Here is a 24810-nt window from a genome sequence, read left to right on the forward strand (position 1 = left end):
AAATCACCTCTCCTCCTGTTCTGCTGATGGAACACTCTACTGGATCAGAGTGCCTTCCGTCCCCAAAGGGACCCCACAGATACTTCGTTTCTAGTTATTGCCAGCTTCTCTAATAGAATTTCCTGGTGGATTGTGCACCCAGTGAAGGTGAATATATTGACAGATTTAATAACGATCAAGAGGAAAAACATCGGGATTTTTTTCTTGGTGAAGATTAATACAACTATAAATGTAGCAGTGATCGACAAAAACAAAGAAAATGGGAAACGTAGTTATTTGTACTGGGGGTTATCATTTCTGGCCAAATAAATGTTTGTGAGCTGAAACATGGGTTTTCAGCTAAAGGAGCTAAGGAGATATGTATGTAAAATGCATAAATCTGATGCATATCCAAACACGTATGAAAGCACAACTGAACACAGACACCACCAACATGCATTGCATTGTTTTAAGTGGGATGTGCTTTGGAATGTGCATTTTTAGACACATTCCTATTGACATTCTGTCACAACTAATTCTGCTGAATTAGCCTTCAAAGTATTTCTAGATAAGAAGTTTAGCACTAAAAAAATTAAAAAATTAAAGTCTAGTAGCACCTTAGAGACCAACTAAGTTTGTTCAGGTATGAGCTTTTGAAAGCTCGTAGAACAAACTTAGTTGGTCTCTAAGGTGCTACTAGGCTATTTTTTTTAAAATAAAAAATTAAAATTATTTCGACTGCGTAAGACCAACACGACTACCTACCTAAGTTTAGTATTGTCACAGAATTCTGCTGTACCTATATCTGAATGCATGCACAGATCATAAAGTTATGATGTTTTGAATTTAATATAGGTGGGGCTGGGATTACATGGAACCTGGATATTTAGCATCCTTACCTCATACTTTCCTTTCTTCTCTAAGGGTTCGGACTCTGTCTCTGTAGGCACCATAGCAGGGTCCCCTTGAAGCTCCTCTAAGATGAGGACAGTCTCCCAGTTACTATAGTGATGGGCTGAGAAAATATCTGAGTGCATGCTGTCCCCAAAGTAAACAACCTGAAAGTGAAGCAGCAAGACAGTTGCATTCTGCATGCAGTGAAAAGGAACAATGAAGCACAGAAGAGTTCCAAAACAGCCAAATAAACAGTATAGAAGTGCAATAGATATTTCTCTCCATCCTCCTCCCATTCCCACCCCAAAACTACAGTGGATTGTTATGAGGTGGCTTCTACATGGGACAGGAGAGTTTGGCAATGGCTACTGGCATTTGTGGAGCACCAGGCAGAGGGAAATTAGTCACTAAATTAGGATAAGGGAAGCTTATATGTGAACTTTTATTGGAAAAATGAGTCACACCAATGCCAGGTTTTCCTCTTTACATGCCCAGGTGTGCTTTGTAGAGATTTTATGCAATTAAAATCCAAGAAAAATACAGAATAAAGAACAAACACTGTTAATTATCATATCATGCTACCAGCTAATCTTGCAGATGGTCAGCATGCAGTCTGAAAGGCAATTTTATATGGCTCACCAAAGTTTAAAGTTTTGATATAAAACATTTCCCAGTTTCAACCATAAGAAGAAAAAAAGCTTGTTTTCAAAGGTTGTGAAAGTTGAATGTCACACATGTCTCTGGATTGTTTTTTACCTGGCCACAAATACTGCTGTATTGCTAGTTAGCACTAATATTTATAATAAAGCCTGATAATCTATGGCAGAGTCAAGATGTATGGTAAAATTTTCTTTTTGTCTCCTGCTCCTGACCAATTCATATATTACACTGCTACCACTGTTGTAAGTTATCAACTCTGCTGCCTCTGAAAAGTAGATCAGTTGCACTAATACACTGAATTCAGGCTGATGTTGAGAAAGCAGCTGCACAAAACAATGGCCTGTTATTTTACTTAATCTTCGTTTTTCTAAATACCTTTGGTTCTAGTTTGCCAGTCATCTTCTTCAGCAACTCATACAAATGGGTTGCATTACCTTGGGAGTACCAGCCAGGTTTGTCCAAGGATAAGAGGGCCTCTTGTTCCTCGTCATTCTCTGAAGGAACAAAGCAAATTTACCCGTTTTAGCAAAGACACAATGAAACCAACCACTCTTCTGGAAGAACTGCTACAGAGAAACGTTGACCAGGCATAGCTTTGGGACTGTTACTGAGTGATTTCTACATCGTAACCAACACAATGCCTTTCCTCATTGCTTCCCATTCTTGGGAGTCACCAACAACCATTGGTGGATGAAGGTGGGGGCAAGGGGAGCGGGCCACCCCAGGTGTCATCCCGGGAGGGTGACACTGCGGCCACCCTCGCCCCCCGGAACACTTGGCACTTGCCGCACACCCTGGGACACTCGCCACTCACACCCTGGGACATGCACCGCTTGCTGCACACCCCTCCGACGCGCACCATGCCCCCTGGGGCATGCGCCAGCCACGCCCCTGGATGTACGACACTCCCGGTGCCAGAGCAGGTAGCCCCGCCACTGCCAACAACCTCAACAACTTGACTGATTGTGCAATTTATCTCAGAGAGACCCTTCATTCTGCTTGAGCCATTGCCTTTTAAAAAATTCTTCATTGAAAACAAAATAAGAGCTGCTGTATGATGGTATTTTCCAAAAATGTAAATGGCTCATGCAGAAGCTTGTGATGTTACATGAAGATTGGCCAGTGAAGGAACCAGCAGTCTTTCTTTCTTTCTTTCTTTCTTTCTTTCTTTCTTTCTTTCTTTCTAGAGGATAAACTTTAAAGGTAAAGGTAAAGGTACCCCTGCCCGTACGGGCCAGTCTTGACAGACTCTAGGGTTGTGCGCCCATCTCATTCAAGAGGCCGGGGGCCAGCGCTGTCCGGAGACACTTCCGGGTCACGTGGCCAGCGTGACATTGCTGCTCTGGCGAGCCAGAGCCGCACACGGAAACACCGTTTACCTTCCTGCTAGTAAGCAGTACCTATTTATCTACTTGCACCCGGGAGTGCTTTCGAACTGCTAGGTTGGCAGGCGCTGGGACCAAACGACGGGAGCGCACCCCGCTGCGGGGATTCGAACCGCTGACCTTTCAATCGGCAAGCCCTAGGCGCTGAGGCTTTTACCCACAGCGCCACCCGCGTCCCATGGATAAACTCTACATGGTCGTTATTTGTATTTTGTCCTTTACAAAACATCATGCAAGAGGTTAGTACTGGGTTACAGCAAGTGCACACATGAAGAGAAAAAGATGAAAGCCAATAGCACAACTGGGACCACTGCCAGGTTGGAGCAATGGAAGGACTAGCTAAGTCGTAGCAGGTTCATGTCCAGTTAGTCAAAGCAGTAGCAAAATGGACCAGAGGGAAAGGACTGACAAGATGGGGGGATAAAGAGAAGGGCAGAATGGGAAGGAAGCAGGGCAGTCAGAGAGCCTGGAGGGCAGATGTGCAGACTAACAGGCAGACACAGCTATGGAGAGAGACCCATGGAGCCACGTCAGGAGGAGCTAAAAGATTGGCTTGAGGGGAAGATTCAAGTAGCGGCCTACTAGGACAATAAGGGCCCTTCTTCCTCCATGCTGCAGCTTCACATAGCTCACGCCAAAGGGGCACCAGGTTTAAACAATGCATTAATAGAGAATTATCACTCAGATGCTATCTGCTCATTGTAATGACAAAATTATAAGGTAGGCCACTCTGTGGAGCTAACAGATACACATGAATACAAAACAAGACTAGAAACCATTCATGTTAACAATGCTTCCAAACACTTTATTTTTTCAGGTAACAATGCTGCAAGCTGCCGTGAGTGGCAGCCTCATTTTTGTATTGTGTATCTTACAATATAAGTCTGTAGGTAGATGCTCTCCCAAGAGCACATCCATAGAACAGGCCTGAGATGTGTCAGATATGGAGCCAAGAATAACAGGGTTTTGAAGCTATTTGGCAGATGAGGGATCTGTGCAGGTTCTATAAACTGCACGGTTGTGCTCTAGGTGGGGAATCATGTGTTTCTGCTTTTGTCAGACTACTTCCTATGCTTCTGGCTTAGCAATACAAACGCTAAACTAAAAGCACAAATTCAGGCTGCAATCGTATACACACTTGCCTAGAAGTAAGTCTCAAGGAATTAACCGGGAGCAATTTCTGCATATACATATGTAGGAATGCACTATCAAGTTCTTATTCACACAAAGCATACCCTGGCACAGAATCCATTCCACCAGGCAATAGGTAGACGATCTCCATTTTGTCTTAACAATCTGCTTCACAAGCACTTTCACATGTTCCGCTATGTACACATTTACACTGTGTACAAGGAAGAAAAAATGAAATGGTTTCAATTCCCTTCAGGGGCATGCCAGGTTTCCAACATGTGGTCTGTGTTAATGCTTTCACAAGAGTGGCCAAAAGTGGGTTCAACTAAGAATTCATTTACACAGTAGCATTTTTTTTTAATGATAAAAGATTACTTGTAGACAAAATATTTATTTGAGATGTTTCATAACTTGGACAAAAAGAAAGGAAATTCAAAGTTAGAACAGATGCTTTATTGTCTTTTATTCATGCAGAAAGACTCTTTTCCTTTTGTGCTTTTTCGCATTAGCAAATCATCAGCAATACGGACAAAGAAAGTTGTGTTATTCTTAACTCATCATTTCTTGGTTTATTTCTTAGTTTGGTTCAAAAGCATTGGTTCCTTCTGATGGTTCTTCTTTGTTCTATTAATATAATTCTATTTTAAAACACTTTGTTGTAGGAAACAACAAAGTTCAACAAAGTTAATAAGAAAGACAATTGTTGCCTTGCTATTGTTATTTTGTTGAAAAGGGCTGCCAAACACTCGCTTCAAGATAGCAGAGCAGACAGATAAACCTCATATTTCAAAAGGATGGCATGTCCATAAAACCAGAATGTTATTATATGCAGTTTCTTCAAAGGTTTTATAATAAAACCATTCCTAAAAATGCTGATTTGTCCTCCTGCTCATGCCAAATCAAAGTGACCATCTGTAAAAGCTCGCAGTTATATTCATTAGTTTCTATACAACCTAGGACTTTTAGAATACTGGCACTAGAAACATTTGACTGCTCTTATGTGCAAATCTTGTAGATAAAAAAACTTATATTTCAAAAAGAGAATTAAAGATGTTCATGCACAGGTAAACTAATACCTGCATGCACACACATAACAGCCTTTATGTTTTCTGGCCTGCAGATACACCTTCTTCTTCTTTTCTTCTTCTGGATGGTGGCTAATGGATTGAGGCTAATGGACTGAGGTTGAATCCTGACAAAACAGAAGTACTGTTCTTGCGGGGGACAGGGGGTGGGCTGGTGTAGAGGACTCGCTGGTCCTGAATGAGGTAACTGTAACCCTGGGAGTCATTTTGGACTCACAGCTGTCCATGAAGGCGCAGGTCAATTCTGTATCCAGGGCAGCTGTCTACCAGCTCCAATCTGGTATGCTGGACTGTCTCACCAGAGTGGTGCATGCTCTAGTTATCTTTTGCTTGGACTACTGCAATGTGCTCTACATGGGACTACCTTTGAAGGTGACCTGGAAACTACAACTAATCCAGAATGCGGCAGCTAGACTGGTGACTGGGAGCGGCCGCTGAGAACACATAACACTGGTCCAGAAAGACCTACATTGGCTCCCAGTACATTTCCAAGCACAATTCAAAGTGTTGGTGCTGACCTTTAAAGCCCTAAATGGCCTCGGGACAGTATACCTGAAGGAGTGCCTCTACCCGCATCGTTCTGCCCGGACACTGAGGCCCAGCACTGAGGACCTTCTAGCGGTTCCCTCACTGTGAGAAGCAAAGCTACAGGGAACTAGGCAGAGGGCCTTCTCGGTAGTGGCACCTGCCCTGTGGAATGCCCTCCCATCAGATGTCAAAGAAATAAACAACTACCTGACATTTAGAAGACATCTGAAGGCAGCCCTGTTCAGGGAAGTTTTTAGTGTGTGACATTTTAATGTATTTTAATCTTTGTTGGAAGCCACCCAGAGTGGCTGGGGAAACCCAGCCAGATGGGCGGGGTACAAATAATAAATTATTTATTTATTTTTTATTTTTTATTTTATTTATTGGATTTATATGCCACCCTTCATCATAACATCTCAGTGTGGTTCACATTATAAAATACAGGAAAAACATGAAAATAAATAAAATGAAACGAGACAGCAAAACAATAACTTCCCCTTCCCACAGACACATTTAAAAGGCTGTAGAATACTAATCAGCCAAAGGCCTGGTGGAAGAGGAACATTTCCAAGTGAAATCAACAGGACGTAAAAGCACTAAATTTATGCCCAAAGAAATACAGCAATATATTTCAGCCCTATAATATGCAGCAAACAGTATCTTCTTCTTCTTTTTCTTCCTCTTCCTCCTCCTCCTCCTCCTCACCAGTATTTTGTGCAAGTCTAGTATGTTGAAAAACTTGTATTTTGAAAGAATAAAAACTTTTTTTAAAAAAAGATGCATACCCACAAGTAAACAAATACCCATGCACATGCCCACAACAGACGTCTGGTTAACAGAACTCATGGTGCACAGGGAAGTAGCATTTGAGGGGCGGGGGCAGCACACAGCTCAGATACATGCTGTGAAGCACCACCTGCTAGAGTGGCTAGGAAACATGAGGTAGATTTCAGAGGCATAAAACTGAAATAGCTCAAGTTTCTACAAAGGAGCACAAGCTGGTACCTGGAAAAAGCTACCCATGTATGCACTGACAACTTTGCGTGGTCACATCCACAGGGGAGAAAAGCAGAAAAAGAAAAGTATTTTGTGTAAACTTTGTGGCCCTGTGCAGACATAATGCTTAACACAATGCCTACCTTCTTTAACTATGGTTAGCACTATGTATGAATGTGAAAACAAGGGTTGTAGAGCCTTGTGGCCTTCCAGACTAGACAACAATTCACATCATCCCTGACCATTGGCAGTGCTGGATAGGGCTGATAAGAGTTGGGAATCAAACAGTATCTGGAGGGCCACAGGTCCCACATCCCATACTGAAACGAAGCTCAAAGTGTGGCTGTCAATGAAGATGTGAAACTGAATGGATCTAAGAGTAACTTCCTCCTTTCACATAGCTTGGATGACTAATTGAATATGACAGTGGTATCTAGAACAGGCAACCCCAAACTCGGCTCTCCAGATGTTTTGGGACTACAATTCCCATCATCCCTGACCACTAGTCCTGTTAGCTAGGGATGATGGGAGTTGTAGTCCCAAAACAGCTGGAGATCTGAGTTTGAGGATGCCTGATCTAGAATAAGGGTTGAATCATGAGTACACTGGGTCTACTCTAAGCATTATTAAGCCTGGATCCAACCCAATGGTATGAATATCACTCAGCAGATTAATAATTTAGCTACCTTGCTTTGCAGAATAAATTCTTTTTCACATTTTACAAACTTATTTTAGTTTGAACTATTATTATTATTATTAATTCTTTAGCAGCTCCCAAACCACACTAAACCAGTCCAACACAGGAGCATGGATCTAGCCCTTAGTTCCCAGATATAGTCAGTCTACACACTACAGGTTAACTGTGGGTTCAGTCAAAATCAGTTCGGCATTGTTCCTCAGTAGACTAGTATAGAAGACAACCACTGTGAGTTATAGGCAACAGTTTAACCTTTCCTAATCCCTATACTTAGATCATTGCCGAAATATGATGCTCTCTCTGTCTTATGGGTTACATTAATCACCAGAAAGTCTTAGAACTAATTATAACATGCTTAAAATAACTGACTTGATATTAATGGTAATAAAAAGCAGAATGTGTTTCCTGTGAAAAACAGTTTATTTTAAGGACTAACCCTAGTAAAAAAAAACCCCAACAACCTGAGCTTTTTTTTTAAAGAACACACAAATGAACAGTGAAGCTTTTAATGAAAACCAGCATGCATAGCTGCATGGAAACTATGTCTAAAGGAAGCTTTTTGGCAGTTGCTGCCAAGCTTGAATCTGCAAGGAATGTAGTACGCAAAACCCTTCATTTTTAGTTCTCTCATTAATTGCTCCAAGTCCCGTTTCACAAATCCCACTACTAGCTGTAAAAATGATGTAATTGTGTTTTAGGAACTATGACACATCATCTAATATTTACAGTAAACTGCAATAAGGAAAGAAGGGGGGAAGACTTGCTTCTTTAAAAAAAAAAGTAGTTCCCAAATGCTATAAAATTTTGTCCATATATATATATATATATATATATATATATATATAGTGAAAGAATGTGTCCTCACTATCACCTCACATACAATATTTTCCATATCCATTAGGGTTTTTAAAAACAACAACAACAACATCATCATAAATACTCATTTCCTGCCGTACTTCTATAATAAGCAGTTTGGGCTGACTGGCAAATCTTTAGCATATTTTTCAGCATACTACTAAATCTGTTCATTTTGACACAACATTCCCATTGCCAACCACTTTGGTAGGAAGCAGATGATGTCATTAGCTACCTTCCCAGTCACACAACTATTCTGCACACAGACACACACGTCAAGGATTTGCTAAGGATCGTATCACATACGACAGAGCAACAAACCTCGGTTTGCTCTATGTATATATTTGGGGCAAGTGATACATTATGCTAAATGCATGGATACATTTAAAGTGTACTGAAAACAAAACACAGGCAAAACAGCAGGCATGGGAATCAAGTATCAAGACTGCAGTGCAAGTGTGTGCGTGTATGTGGGGGAGGGGTGCAAACTCTCCTCATGCTATGTTCTTATTGCCATACAAAAATTGCATCCCCCAAACCAGCTATTTCCCATGGCCCTATTAATAATTTCCTTCAATAGCAAATACAGTGGTACCTCGGGTTACATACGCTTCAGGTTACAGACTCCGCTAACCCAGAAATAGTGCTTCAGGTTAAGAACTTTGCTTCAGGATGAGAACAGAAATCGTGCTCTGGTGGCGCGGCGGCAGCAGGAGGCCCCCTTAGCTAAAGTGGTGCTTCAGGTTAAGAACAGTTTCAGGTTAAGTACAGACCTCCGGAACGAATTAAGTACTTAACATGAGGTACCACTGTAGCAGTTCTGGAAAGGATTTTTTTAATTGGGCTAATGGCATGGGGGAAAGGAATAAACTGCTTTCCACAGAGCCCTGATCTGATTTCCCATTCAATAGAGATAGAGAGATAGATAGATGATAGATAAATAGATAGATAGATATAGATATAATTAGGTTGCCCTAGGGTACTAAAAGGTTTGAAAGTGTTATGTGTATGTGGCACTAGAATTGGAGTTGCTGAAGAGTTCACATTCATTCATTAACACAGTACACTTTGTTACTAACACTAATGTAATCTGATTTCTAAACAAATCCTGAAATTTATTAAAATGGATATTTGATAGTGCAGCATCTTCAACTGGGAAGTCCATTATTTCCGCAGTGGAACATTTATTTTAGGTGCATTTGGCCGGATGTGCTGAAAACCTTTTCAACCCTCAACAAAAGGAATATTATGTCTGTCTACTCTCTGGAGGAAGCAGCACTGGTTTCCTTTGAAATGGATTTTGCATAGCTTCCATATCACTTTAATGCCAAATGCAGCATTTAATATCAAAGCAGAGCAGATGGACAGGTTCCCTGTGTCTTTACGGTGGAAGCTTTGCCCAGTACTTTCAGCTTTTAGATTTCTGAATGGGGATCTTAGGCCCAGAATATAATACAAAAATATAAAGCAGCTGCCTTTTCAAGTTCTACAGATGGATACTCAGTGACCCACCCAGAGGTCAGTTTTCCTTATTACTTTGGATGTTGACAAACAATAGTCCACCAGAATTATATGGCTTCTAATTTTAAAAAACCAATTATTTGTTACTAAGCATAGGAACTTACATCTTCAGGATTGCTTTTTAACATCAAACAATTTATGGCCTTTTAAACTGTGTGTTATTGTTTTTGTTTGTTACTATGTTATGTATGTTTGTGTTTTCATATTTTAAACAGCCCTGTGATCCTCGGATGAAGGGCAGTATAAAAATTAACTAAATAAATAGCAAAATAAAAATAAGCTGGAATAAAATGAAGCTAAAAAGAGTGCATTGTGCAATAGAATATGGAAGGCTGGCAAATGATGAGAGTAAATTCCTCAGCCTCTGAAAAGAAAAGAACTAGAACAGAGACCAGAAAAATTGAAAAGGGGCTTTATCAGCAAGCTCAGTTCCCTACACACCCTCTACACTTTCTCCACAACATACTCCCTTGCAGATGCTTCTCAGCCTTGCAAATCCTGGGAATATGCTGGTGGCTAGAAAAAGCCCAGCCTGCTACTGGAAATGTCCTAATTGCCTTCATTTGTCCCTCTCCCAGCTTTCCCAGGGGGCTCAATGGGTTGTGCCGAGGAGCCAACTTCCCTCCGGAGCCCTGACTCTACCCATTGATTCCTGCGCCTGCAACTCATTTGCTTCTGTGATGCTGTGGCTGCTTCTCACTCCTCCCCGGCCTATCAGTGTTGCCCTCATTGCCAGGCCCAAGAGTGACATCACTCCTGTCCAAGCCCAATGCTGTCGCATTTTTTCACCCACCACTCTTACCCCAATCAGCTTGGTTCACTCACAGCCCTCTCATGTTAAGATATCTGAGGTGGCCAGGGCACTCTCTAGTGCTGGCGTAGGCAACCTAAGGACCGTGGGCCGGATGAGGCCCAATCGCCTTCTCAATCTGGCCCATGGGCGGTCTGGGAATCAGAGTGTTTTTACATGAGTAGAATGTGTCCTTTTATTTAAAATGTATTTCTGGGTTATTTGTGGGGCATAGGAATTCGTTCTCCCCCCCCTCCCCAATATAGTCCGGCCCACCACATGGTCTGAGAGATGGTGGACCGGCCCATGGCTGAAAAAGGTTGCTGACGCCTGCGAGTACTTGTGGCTGATGCAGGAATCCTCCAGCTCTACAGCAGCACCCCAGCCTCAGCAGTGTTAATACTGCATGGATTTCCACGCTGCTGCAGAGGAATAGCCCTAAGCAAATGGTCAGAGGCTACTCATGACTATCGTCCTACATGGTTGTTAGAGTCATCTGGCAATTCCAACAGACAGAAATTCACCATGCAGCACCATGTGCAAGCTCCTCCCTTGTCATGGTCCAATCACTTCCTGTGATATTGTGCAAAAATAGGTCTGCACTGCTACAGTGCAGAGGATCAGGCCTGGAATGACTGCTCCAAATTCCCAGTATTTTCTGTCTGTTCAGATTACTTAAAGCATGCCAATAAAATTCCTGAGAATGACTTTACACAACTGCCTTAAAGGTTTTCAATAAATAAACAGTAACTTTTTTCTAGTTAAACCTAACCAATCTTTGCATTAATCTAACTAAGTGAATTCAAGTCTCTGACAGAATGATTTATATATTTAATGCATTGAGCTCAAGTGCTGCAGTAAAGCTTCTTTTCAATATCAAGACATTGATAAGCTACTGCTGCTCTACTTTGATCTAGGGTCTATGGGTTGTGGATGGTTCTTTAACAACTCTTGTACTGGTTTGCTCCCAAGGATATTTACTCACCCACATCAATCACTCTCCTGAATACAATTTTGGACTGGACAAAGTAGTCATTCAGGAATGCTACACACAAAATGAATTCCTTCACAGATATTGCCATGTATGACATTTACAAGTATGTCCCTTATCATATGTGCATATATCCCTTTTTCTGTGGAAACCCACAGCAAACTGAGGTTTCCAACCATGCTGAAAAGTTGACAGGCAAGCAGGTATGCAGGAATGGGAGATCTGAGAGCTATAAATAATTGCCTAGCATTTTCCTTTCCTAAACGTTTATGAACAGTAGTTGTGCTTTTATTCATGAGTATTGCATAATGCTATCAATGGTAGTTTTTGTTTTTTACACTTCAGAGAAGCCATTATTTTTTCAGCCATTAACATACTACAGATTACAATGCTCCATGTGTCTGTAATGATATAAATTAACTGAATAAGTTTCATATTTATATTTGTTCAGAATGTCTCTATAGCACAACAGTTCCACCAAAATGTACAGAAAAAATCAGCTTCCACCATAGTGCTCCAATACATACTACAGTGGTACCTCGGGTTACATACGCTTCAGGTTACATACGCTTCAGGTTACAGACTCCGCTAACCCAGAAATAGTAGTTAAGAACTTTGCTTCAGGATGAGAACAGAAATCGTGCTCCGGCGGTGCGGCGGCAGTGGCAGCTGGGGGCCCCATTAGCTAAAGTGGTGCTTCAGGTTAAGAACAGTTTCAGTTTAAGAATGGACCTCCGGAATGAATTAAGTACTTAACCCGAGGTACCACTGTATTCTAAACATATTAGTTAGCCTTAGATATGTATAATACTGCTAAGTTTTGTATAATGCTCTTTAAATTCTATATTTAACCTTCTGGAACAGAACTAATTTTCTAATGTAATTCCTGGAATGACTAAGTAGAGAGCCTTTTCCAACGGCTTCTTAACTTCATTGTCTTCTGATTTTAATTTTATCAAATTGAGTGTTCATCATTATGCTATATTTCATATTTGTACACCACTTCTGGTAGTTTATAGAAAAATGAATCACAGAAATTACTCATCAGTCAATCAGTCAGAAATAAACATGCCTGATTTCATTGTATACAAGTGTGTGCAAAATACAGATACAATTTCCTACATAGCAATGATATCCATGTAAGAAGTGTGAAGGAGCTCTAATACCACATGGAAGACTCTGTCAATTATGATGGCCCTATCCTACTTATGAATAATCAGTTAAATATGATGAAGAATCAACTTAGAGAAAAATATTGGTACTTTGAGGGGGAAAGCACAAGGCCAAGTGCACCAGTATTTACACTAATCCAACTCTACAAGGAAAAACTGATGAAACAAGTGTCAAACATGAAAATGAACTGTCATGCATTCTGAGGTTTTTGACCTTTAGCATTTGCTGCCTGAATCTAAACAAAAGTAAAAGAAGAAATCTGAGGCGTCTTTTGGAAGCATTGAGTCCAGTGTCCAACTTAATGAATTTCAGCAACAGTTCCAATTCTGACGTCTAGTTGTCCAACACTTGAAATGGTTTATGCATTACAGCGGTCATTTCCCAAACTCTTTAAATCATCCTGTACATTTAACCAAAATATTTGTTGGGAATGATGAATGAACTCCCCATTGCTTGTGTTGGATTGAGAGGTAAACAAGATAATCTTCTCACCCCACAGAAAAGGGAAGCAGTGCAGCTTATTTCTAAACCAATTTGATGTTAGATTGCAAGTTAATTGAAATACATTTGTATTGTTTTATATCAGGGGTTGCTAAACTCTGGCCCTTCAGATGTTGCTGAACTACAACCCTAATCATCACAAAGTTTTCACTTCTGGACTAAACCTCTGTCAGCCACTATGAATCAAAAGGCAGTATCCCGTATGTGTTCAGGTGTTCCCCCACTTATGCGAGGTTTACATTCCCAGACTTCACACATATAGGAGAAATCACATATATAGGGAGGGCGTTGTTGAGAGAGGCTGGGAAGCAGCTCTCTCTTGACCGATCTCACCCATCCGCCTGCCTTCCCTGGGTGACAATGCACTCTTCTTCGTATGTAACCTGTCTGCCTCTGGTGACTGGAAAGTTGAGCTTGGGGTTAGTGTGTTGGTGGCCAGGGGGCTCCTTGCGCCCAGTGCCGCAGCAGGGCCTCTAGGCTCTCTCCCTGTTCATCTTGGAAGATGATGGAGACTGTTTCCTTTTATCTAGTTTCTCCTCCCCCCCCACGAGTAACTAATGTTGCTGCCTGCTTGTGGGGCGATGCAAGAGAGCGCAAGGCTGATAGGAGGGTGGATGGACTCTCGGATCCTGCCCAAGGAACAAAACTGATATGAATGAGCAAGGAAGGGAGGGACGGCCAGAGGAATGGAGCACCCTCCATGCGACAGGTCCGCTGGCCAGGAAGAAGAAAGACAAGGAGAGTTAGGGAGTTGGGGCAGTGATATACAGTGGTACCTCGGGTTAAGAACTTAAGTCCGTTCTTAACCTGAAACTGTTCTTAACCTGAGGTACCACTTTAGCTAATGGGGCCTCCTGCTGTCGCTGCGCGATTTCTATTCTCATCCTGAAGCAAAGTTCTTAACCCGAGGTACTATTTCTGGTTTAGTGGAGTCTGTAACCTAAAGCGTCTGTAACCTGAGGTACCACTGTACTTGGAGTGGTGGTGCAAGCTGTTTTCCCCACTCTCCAGTTCTCTTTGTGCTGTTTTGTCTCCATTTCCTGGTTCAAATCATTTATTTACATATTTCACAGTGACATGTGTAAATGTGATCACGCATGAATGGAATGCATGTAAATGGGGGGACACACACTGTAGTTCTAAAATTTACAGAAGAAATCTACTATTATACAGCTAACAATAGTTTGTGACCAATTTCTCTACTCGTTTTCAACAAACAAAGGAAACTCTGTTCTTGGCTAAAAGAAATTACTCTGGCTGTTCTGCTGTTGCTCTTTGGTAATTTTTCAGTCTTTGAAAGGCAGAAAAAACACACCAGATATAGTGTTTACTTCCTCTCAGATTCACTTCCCGATTCAGAAGTAATCCCCTAGGGTATGAGGGGGAATGTTAGGGGAATTCAAAAAAGGAAAAAAGGGAACTCTACGCACAGTGATCTACTTATTTTTTTGCACTGCTTTTTGCTTGATAGGAATTTTGTACAACCATAACCCTCTAAACCAAATGTGGCCCACACAGTATGTATGGCACCTTTCCAGAAACTCAATAAACCTGATGTAGCTGCCTGCTAGGGTCTACAGAAATGGGAAGTCTAGATATTTAGAATGTTGTGTAGGGTGGACTTGTAGCCCATAAAACTACTCTGGGTAGTTTTATGCAATGTATTGTATTGCCTATGCTCCGAACCTGATTGATCACCATATTTGAAGTTGGGAGGCAGTTTGTCTCAGTTAACTCAGTTACTGTGTGTTCTCCTGTGTGTACACACCCTCCCTCCCATAACATGCGGTTTCTTTATTTCATTTGCAGCCATCTGCAACATCTTGCTTACCCCTGTTTCCTACTTGCAGGACTTCATTTTTCAATGAGAAATGTTGTAAAAATAATTTTGCATGAAGAAGGCAATGGGCAACTTCCTTGCCCTTTCAGTATCTCTGATTTCCTGCTTGGAGGAACACAGGCTGTCTGCTTATGACAGCATTTTTTTCCTCTGGTTCATTATGGGATATTTGGAGTTAGATTAACAACCGTCAGTGAACTTCAGTTCAGACTAGTACTCTCTGTCAAGGGTTTTCATCTCCCCAATTTCCTGTGGCCACGCGCCCACACACACAGACATACAAAAAGAAATGGCTAATAATAAGGTAAATACCCAAGACAAGATCCCTTCTTGATTATCCTCACCTTCCATGTGGTGAGCCTTTGCACAAAGGAATGGCTCTCAATGGCACTCTCATACTTTCCTACCCTCCCCTCCTCCTGTGGACACCACAGCACTGTGGTTGTTTGTGCGCCTTCCATGCCCTTATCTAGCTGCTGCTCTCTTCCTAGGGATCCTGGCCCACAAGAAACTTAAGAATAATTTTTCCCCAGGAGCACAATCAGTCGCATCTGTGAAAGGCACACATAGGGAAACCATTCTGCATAATGATCAGTGCACCACGGTGTGCACGTGGCCAAGACAGGGAGAGAGGAAAAATGCTGATTTCTTCTTATACACATGATAAACCTACTTCCCTGCCCTAGAGTAATCTCTCTCTAGTAGAAAATTAGGGTCATACTACATGCTAAGCCTGGAAATCTGTGATTTTTTTCTGCTTTTTCTTCATTAAATGCACACCAGCGAGAGGATAATCATTTGTCCAGGGAAGCACAGAGAACCTGGAGGCATTTAACTCTACAATTTTCCTGATCTAAAATTACACGCATATTCCAGATACTGTTTCCTCTATGGGGGAAAACCTAAAGCAAATACAAATGGCTGATTGAAATGCTTATTACCATCTGTTTATAACAGCAAAACTACATGCCACTCTGGGAAATCTGTGATTGATATGATGATAAAAAAGCCCAATCCTTTAATGCAGCTTCCAAGAGGTATTTCCAATTTGATTGGGAAAATTGTGCTTAGGCTGATGGTATTTAACCCTCCCATCTGTGTCTCTTAGAGAAGGAAATGTATTGTCTCTGAGAAAAGGAGCCTGTATCATGTCTGTATTCTTGTCCCACAATAAATCCCCACCTTGAAGGGGCTGTATGTAAATTAAATCCAGGACTATTTATTTCTAGATTCCTAGAATCCTATCAAGCTTGAACTCCATACAGGCTATATGAAATTACGTCATACCAGTATAGGAGAGACGCGGGTGGCGCTGTGGTCTAAACCACAGAGCCTAGGGCTTGCTAATTGGAAGGTCCGCGGTTTGAATCCCTGTGATGGGGTGAGCTCCCGTTGCTCAATCCCAGCTCCTGCCCACCTAGCAGTTTGAAAGCACGTCAAAGTGCAAGTAGATAAATAGGTACCGCTCTGGTGGGAAGGTAAACGGCATTTCTGTGCGCTGCTCTGGTTCGCCAGAAGCGGCTTAGTCATGCTGGCCACATGACCCGGAAGCTGTCTGTGGATGAACGCCGGCTCCCTCAGCCTATAGAGTGAGATGAATTCCACAACCCCAGAGTCGTCCGTGACTGGACCAACGGTCAGGGGTACCGTTACCTTTAGTATAGGGATGTGGGGAGAAATAAGATTTTGCTTGCCTTTTAGTAAGAAGCTACCTAATTCACACTTATGTCAAACCAATATGTGAACCAAAAACACAGCTAGCTATCCTTTGAAATCAGCTCTTCTCATTTCTCCAATCAATGCACACGAAAACACATACATTGTGTGTGTAATATAAAAACATTTGCAAATTGCTGCAGAAGTATGGAGAACTGAATTTACGATAGGAAAAAAATGAGGAAAAGAGAAACTGAAATTGACATGTCTGTCCCTATACCAGTCACAAGGTCAGGATGATATTAAGCACAGATTTGTGCATGACAATAGCTCCTTCACTTGCTGCTAAATCTCACAGAAACTAGATCTCTGTCCTTTGTACACAGTCCTAGTAAATAGCAGCTTTTAACAGCCACGGGGCATATCAGATTCCAAACTTGAGACATTTTTTTTTAGTATCTTATTTCTTGGTTTTCCATTTACCTAACATTTATGTGGTTTTCAACTTGCCAATTGTTTTCCATTTATCTATTGTTTTATGACAACTGTTAAAAGCTTATTAAAAGATAGAGAGTCTAAGAGGGAAAGCATGTGAAATGAAAACCTTCTCTGCAAAAGTGGCATGTAATTTGTTGAAGGTGTTTCAGAGAATGGCCACTTAAACCCATGTAAGAAAACCCCAGCAAATATTTTTTTGTGCAGGGGTAGCCAACACGGTGTTCTCCAGGTGCTGTTGGACTACAAATGCCATTGTTCTTGACTATTCACAGGGCTGACTGGAGTTGTAGTGCAACCATGGAGGGTACTATGTTGCCTGCCCCTGGCTTAGTAGAAAGGTAGAGCAGTGTACCTGATTTAGAAATGCATAGTGAAGCAAAGTGAAGTGGACAGCTTGCTATGAGAGTTGGTTTCCAACTGTGATTGCGTACTCAGGTAATTTCAACAAAATTAGGGAAAAAATGCTTCATTGGGGAGCACTGATCCTACTTTCCTTTAAAATGCCAGTCATCTTTTTCAAAATACAGTGCAATCGTAACCGTATCTAAGTGCTACTGAATTCAATGGGGCTTATTCCGAGATAAGTGGGGGTTAGGGCAATTATTTATATTTCCAGGGGCTCTTCATACATTCCATTTTTGTAGGTGTACATCAAGATGTACAGAAAAAAACTGCTTAAGGCAACGAGAATGCATTTGCAAACACATATATCATATAGTGACACTCATCATAGAACAGTGATGGGCTGCATTTCCCTTTTGAAAGCACACTCACCAGAATTTGTTTTCGTGTGTGGCGCAAAATGGCTTGTAGTCACCAGAGTATACCAACACCATTCTGTTCATAACACCACAACATACCTGACACAGAGTCCTTTTAGTGATGGTGCCTATGATTTGGAACAGGCTTCCTCAACCTCGGTCCTCCAGATGTTTTTGGCATACAACTCCCATGATCCCTAGCTAGCAGGACCAGTGGTCGGGGTGCTGGGAATTGTAGTCTCAAAACATCTGGAGGGCCGAGGTTGAAGAAGCCTGATTTGGAATATTCTGCCTGTCAGGTTTGAATTTATTTATTTTTATGCAATTAAATACAGTGCTACCTCGGTTTTTGAGCGTCTTGGAAGCCGAATGTTTTGGAAACCGAATGCCAAAAGCCCAGAAGTAGATGCTTCCATTTTCGAACATGCCTCAGAAGTCAAATGGCTTCCGCTGCGTGTTTTTCAATTTTCTCCATTGAACTTGCAGCCAGCCCTTTGCGCCTCGGTTTTTGAATGTTTCAGAAGTCAAACGGTCTTCCGGAACGGATTATGTTCGAGAACCGAGGTAATACTGTATGTTACTTGCAATCTGCTCAATGTGCTCTTGTTTATCAAAGTGGCTTAAATGTTTAAATATTATTCAAGCTTACCAAGTGTTCGGAAAGGTCTTTGATCTGGTGGCTGAGAGAAGAAACCTGGTTTCAGGGCGTTTGTGATTATAATGTCAAAAAGGTCTTCAAAATCATTCCTATGACAATGATAAAAAACAAAACAATCAAAATGCATTTTAAGGTATTAAATAGATATTTGCCCTAGTATAAAGAAGCTCAACTAATTAAGACATGCCCACACCTGAATTTGGGGTGGGTTTTTGTTGTTGTTAGGGTTTCATAATTATTTGTTTAGGAATAATTTATGTTTTCTATATGCATGAGAATATCATTTACATAAGAAATTTATGAAATACACCTTCATTGCAACACTAGATCGTGTTTGCCATACTCCTGAAAAAAATCCCCATGAGTTTTGATTGCTAATCAAATGTGAAGGTAATATAAGAACAAGCAGACAAATGAGTTTTACAAGCATCAGAAATGACTAAAGTTCTTATTCTGACTAAAAATAAATAATTTAATCCCTAAAATTAACTCCATATGTGAAATGCTTATGATATATAATACTTTTAGTCAGGTAATCAAATCTGAAAAATATTGAGTGCTGAAGTAGGCAAATACTTGACAATACATTTTAATAATATGAGATATAAGCAAATGGTAGCATTTATATACCTTGGGCACAATCCAGGGAAAGTTATACTCACTTAAACCCCACACTGAAATCAATGGCAGTTATGCGCTTTATTTAAACTGAACATACATCTCTCTCTTAGATTTTATGGATTGCATTCAAAAGCTAAACTCCAGTGTAGAGTCCTATTATTCCTTAGGTCCTATTATTAATGAAGAAACATTGACACACACACAAAAACTTTACAGGGTCATATTCTTTACAGAGATATGCAAAATATCCTGTACTAGGGTCAACAAATTAGACTTTCATTCCAACAACACTGGAAATATGGTTTAAAACAGAGAGATGTGTTTGTTGGCTAAGGGAAAGTATGTCTAAACTAACTGCAAAAAGTGCAGTAATGTCCTTCTTCTGAGGTTCAACTTGGTGTCTGTTCTATTTTCTAGATTTGTTCATAGTCAGCATGACAATGTAGCACAATCTTATTATGATATATAATATTCATAATCAGATAATTAGTATGCACATAGGTCAGGACGATATCTGACACCATGACCCTGTTCATTCCCCCACATTCAGTATATGCACAATGAATGTCTGCAGAGGACTGAAGAAAGGAAGCATCTGGAAAAGATTTAAGGAATACAGTATTCTGAGTGCAAAAATTCAAAACTAAAGGAGAAAAGAAATAAGTTATGTGCGAATCCATTTACTGTATTAAAAGGAAAAGCAAGGAAAATGCTGACTTTCCCCCGCCCTTCACCTTTCCAGTTTAATATTTTCCAGTTGAATCTACTCGTGAATTTAATTGGAAGTTGCAATGGAAGCTAGAAAACCAGTTCAACACATCTAGATTTAGCATGCTGTTGTTCACTTAGGCTGCAATCTCCTGCCCACTACTCAGTGTACAACTAATTGGATTAAATTGTGCTTACTTGTAAATAGGACTGGGTTATAAAGCCATATGTTTATTTGTTTAATATAAATAAAATACATGAATAGCTGATGGTATCAAAAGCCACTGGAATGTCCAAAATAATCAACAGGGCTGCTCTCCTGTGTCCTTTCCTGGAGAAGGTGGTTTGCCAGGATGGCTATGGCAATTCCAATCCCAAAAGCAAGCTGAAGTTTGGAGTGGGCTGGCTCCAAATAATCAGCCTGGAGCTGGAGCACCACTTCCCCTTCACAAGAATGGCTACTTTGACACCGGACAATAATTATTCAATATGCTGGATCCAGATTAGTTTCTTTAAAAGGGGTTGAAAAACTGCCTCTCCTTTAGGGTGGCTGGAACCACACCTTCCCTCAGTATGGCACCAAGCACCATGGAGATCCAGATTGATAATCCAGAACTGGCTGCTTTTGATAGTCAGGAAGGAAAAGGAATCCAAGGGAAGCTAAGAAGTCACCCACCTCATCCCAAACTACATCTGTCAGACACTAGAAATTGGCTAAAATAAATGTTGGTGTATCTGTATATTTTCCTCTGTGTGAAGAAAAACACCAGATTTTGAACAACAGCAACAACATCATAAATGGCCTATGGGGAATGGGTGAAATTTCTCCCTCTTCCTCCACTCCATGGCACTTATGGCTGCATTTCAGCAAATAAAATAAAAACAGATAGTGGGAGGTTGCTCCTCTATCTCCTCCATCTCAATAATTTTGGCCATCATTAAGAGTGCAATGGGTGAACTGGCCCCCTATGATTTTTAGTCACAATTTAAGATACAAATGTAAAGGTAAAAGGTAAAGGTAAAGGTACCCCTGCCCGTACGGGCCAGTCTTGACAGACTCTAGGGTTGTGCGCCCATCTCACTCGAGAGGCCGGGGGCCAGCGCTGTCCGGAGACACTTCCGGGTCACGTGGCCAGCGTGACATCGCTGCTCTGGCGAGCCAGAGCCGCACACGGAAACGCCGTTTACCTTCCCGCTAGTAAGCGGTCCCTATTTATCTACTTGCACCCGGAGGTGCTTTCGAACTGCTAGGTTGGCAGGCGCTGGGACCGAGCAACGGGAGCGCACCCCGCCGCGGGGATTCGAACCGTCGACCTTTCGATCGGCAAGCCCTAGGCGCTGAGGCTTTTACCCGCAGCTCCACCCGCGTCCCTAAGATACAAATGTACTCAGCATTAAATCATCAGGCACCCATTTCTTACTTTTTTCTTTCCTTTTTCCCCTGCTAACTGCAAGATAAAGTCTAAATGAAAACAACAATGATGGAAGCATTCTACTTACCCTAAGGTGTGTTCACATAAAAGCCTGCAGTAGTCACTGTGAGAACTGGTAATCAATAGCAGAATCTTTCCACTGTCCTTGAGTCTTCTCAGCCACTTTTTAACAGGATCAGGACAACATTGTATGTATTTTCCTGGATTGCGTTTTACTTCTGGAAAGTATGTCCCCCCATTTTCTGAAAAGTAGAAGATAAGATTATGCAGCGTATTGAACACCCATGTGTCATCTGTGTACCCACTTGCACACAGTTTTTAAGACCCTGCTCAACAGCTCTTCTCTGCCCCCACAACTGCTTTGAAAAAATAAGTTATGCGATTCCATCAGGGCAGATGATAAGAGGGAGGTGTACAAATTTATTGCTGGGCACATGGAATCCCATATTTAAGCACTCATGTAGATTTTGATCTATGAAAAGAAATGTTATGCAATAAGGAGGAAAGAGAAATATCAAAGTATGGTTTACTTTGGTAATAATAACTTTACCACCAGACAGAAAAACTATTATATCTAAACATGCTGGATCTTCAAGAACGCATTCATAATGCCATCAAAATTCTTAGCAGATTTCCACATTTCTTAGAAAATTACATTAGGTACATACTTCAAGGCACCTCAATTACAGTGGTACATATGCTTCAGGTTACATACGTTTCAGGTTACAGACTCCGCTAACCCAGAAATAGTACCTTGGGTTAAGAACTTTGCTTCAGGGTGAGAACAGAAATTGTGTGGCGGCAGCAGGAGGCCCCATTAGCTAAAGTGGTGCTTCAGGTTAAGAACAGTTTCAGGTTATGAACAGTCCTCCGGAAGGAATTAAGTACTTAACCTGAGGTACCACTGTACTGAGAAAATGTGCAATGCAATGCAATGCTTCTTCATAACAGAAACTCTGACTGTGTCACAAATTATTGCCACAGCCCCACAAAGCTGAACAGCATAACTATTACCCACCATGACACATACAGAATTAACAAAGGGAACCATTGCCTACCTCTTCCTCGAAAGAGAGAACACCAAGTGTATTCGCTGTGGTTAAGGTAGTTCTGTAGCAGTCTTCCCTGACCTGGTAACCTTCCAGATATTATGGACTACAACTCCCAACATCCCTAACCATTGGCTACGCTGGCTGGGAAAGATGGGAATTGGAATCCAGCAGCATCTGGGGGGGGGGGGACCATGTTGAAAGAGACTGTTCCACACCACCAGAAAGCTGAACCAAGGCACACTAATTGCCAGAGAAATCTGAAATTGGGAATGTTTACACACTTAAAAGCCAAAATTGGGAAACGAACTTCAGGCTGCAACAGAAGCCAGCACTTCAGCACACAGGAAGCAAAACCACAAGCAGGGTGGAATGTTGGACTGTGGGAGTTCCATTGGCCCCATTATATACTTGCATCAGACTCTGGCAGAATTCCCAGTGGCTGCCAGGCACATGCACCTCTGCTAATAGCATGCAAGCTGGATTTGGTAACATTTCTATATCATTTCCCTCTCTTGCTCAATACCGTTGGTCAGCTTCACTGAATGGTTTAATGAATCCTAGACATTACTTCTCCTTGTGGAATGTGCACAGTGCCTTCCTCAGATCAAAACGCAAACAAAAATTTAAACCCCTTGGCCTTCAGCTATTTCATGAGGAGGAGCAGGGTATATTTGAAATGGCAATATCTGTAGGGAATGAAATAGTCTCAGCAGTTGGTTCAAATTCAGTTGCTACAAAAGAGGACTTGGAAGGGAGCCAGTGTATAACCACTGATTTCAATAGGATAAAACAGCTTAAACTCAAAGTGCTCCAGGTTTTCACCAGCTTAAGGATCCAGCTTCCAAAGCAATAAGTAGAATATGTTATAAATGCTGCACAGCAAATGGTTTTCTATAACAACTGCAATGAAAGGGGGGTAGCATTGTGATATTGTAGCATACAGGAATAGATGTCTATACGCAAAGGTAAATCATTCTAGTTTAAACAAGAGTAGTTTCTGTTAAGTTGGTACAGTCATACCTTGGAAGTCAAATGGAATCCATTCCGGATGTCCATTCGACTTCCAAAACATTTGGAAACCAAAGCGTGGCTTCTGATTGGCTGAAGTAAGCTCCTGCAGCCAATTGGAAGCCGTGGAAGCCCTGTCAGACATTTAGCTTCCAAAAATAGTTCGCAACCTGGAACAGTCACTACTGGGTATGTGGTGTTCGGGAGCTAAAACGTTTGAGAACTAAGCTGTTTAAAACCAAGGTATGACTATATATGATAAAATAGAAAATTAGCAGGTCTTGGACACGAGCAAAGTCCTTTGGGCTTGTCCTTTCTGTAGAGTTTGAAAACTTTCTTGTTAATAAATTATTGAGATGGAGTGTGTGTGTGTGTGTGTGTGTGTGTGTGTGTGTGTGAGAGAGAGAGAGAGAGAGAGATTATAAAAAATAGCAATGAAATGGTAAATATGCATCTGGACTGTACCACACCAGATTGTGAAGACATTCACAATTCCCATCTCACATAGAAAAATTGATGTCATGCATAAATGTCCTAGCCATACTTGTCTAGTCTTCTCCCTGACATGACATTTTTCTGAGTGTAAAAAATATTTTTTTTCTGTAAGGGGTATAAGCTTTCATCAGTCAACGCCCCCCTTCTGCAGTTTGAAACACACAGGCTTTCCACTTCATCTATAGTTTGAGAGAACTATGGTAATCCTGTGTAACCCTCATTGTTTCTGCTACTACAGAAAGCATAATACACTGTTATCTGGGAATGCGATTACACTGGAGCAATCTGTGTTATAAATCTCTCCAAGGTTTATTTTGAGAAACTGCCAGAATCTATATTTACCAGAGAATGCCCCTATGGTTTTTAACTCCTCTTAGGATCAACATATTTGGGTTTGGGGTTTGTTTTTTCCAGCAGACTCAGAAGATGAAGTAACACAGTTTTGCTGAGACTGTATTTTTTCATCTTTCCTTAATTGCTCTTCTTAAAACTCAATGCACTAAAGCCTAGAAAATGAACATAGGCATACAATAATGATTCTATTGTTCCAGCTAAGCAGGCTTGGCCTGGCAAACTGCTCGGAACCCTACTCTGATCTCTTCATGGAAACAGTGGGGTATAAGTGTGCAATAAATACAGTAAAAATAAAAAGAGAGAGCAAACAAGCAGTGATTTGTAAATGAGAAGGCTAAGCTGATGTGGGTAATTAGTTGCATGTGCCCTGGCTGGCAGCAGAATCTGGTCTGAGCACTGAGTTTGCCTTGCAGATCACTTCCCCATAAACTTCAAGTGATTAAACTGCTTTGTGTGTGAAAGGGAAAAAAGAAGCTGTCTTCTTCAGAGAAAGACCCACTCATTCAGGACTTCCACATGCACACTTGAAGGTTTCAGTCT

At 41.3% G+C, this 24810-nt stretch overlaps 1 protein-coding gene across 3 annotated transcripts in view; it reads right to left on the reverse strand.

Moving 5' to 3' along the window:
• Window positions 1–24810, reverse strand: part of NT5DC1 (5'-nucleotidase domain containing 1) — a 97676-nt gene that overhangs the window by 10475 nt on the left and 62391 nt on the right. For all 3 annotated transcript variants that reach the window (XM_028723222.2, XM_028723219.2, XM_028723221.2), the window contains 4 exons: window positions 21429–21603; window positions 18591–18688; window positions 1909–2027; window positions 879–1037 (listed from right to left, as the gene is read on the reverse strand). In XM_028723222.2, the coding sequence (XP_028579055.2) occupies window positions 879–1037; window positions 1909–2027; window positions 18591–18688; window positions 21429–21603 (551 nt within the window). The remainder of the gene's footprint in view (window positions 1–878; window positions 1038–1908; window positions 2028–18590; window positions 18689–21428; window positions 21604–24810) is intronic.

This window comes from Podarcis muralis, chromosome 3, assembly GCF_964188315.1.
Source record: "Podarcis muralis chromosome 3, rPodMur119.hap1.1, whole genome shotgun sequence".
Lineage (NCBI taxonomy): Eukaryota > Metazoa > Chordata > Lepidosauria > Squamata > Lacertidae > Podarcis > Podarcis muralis.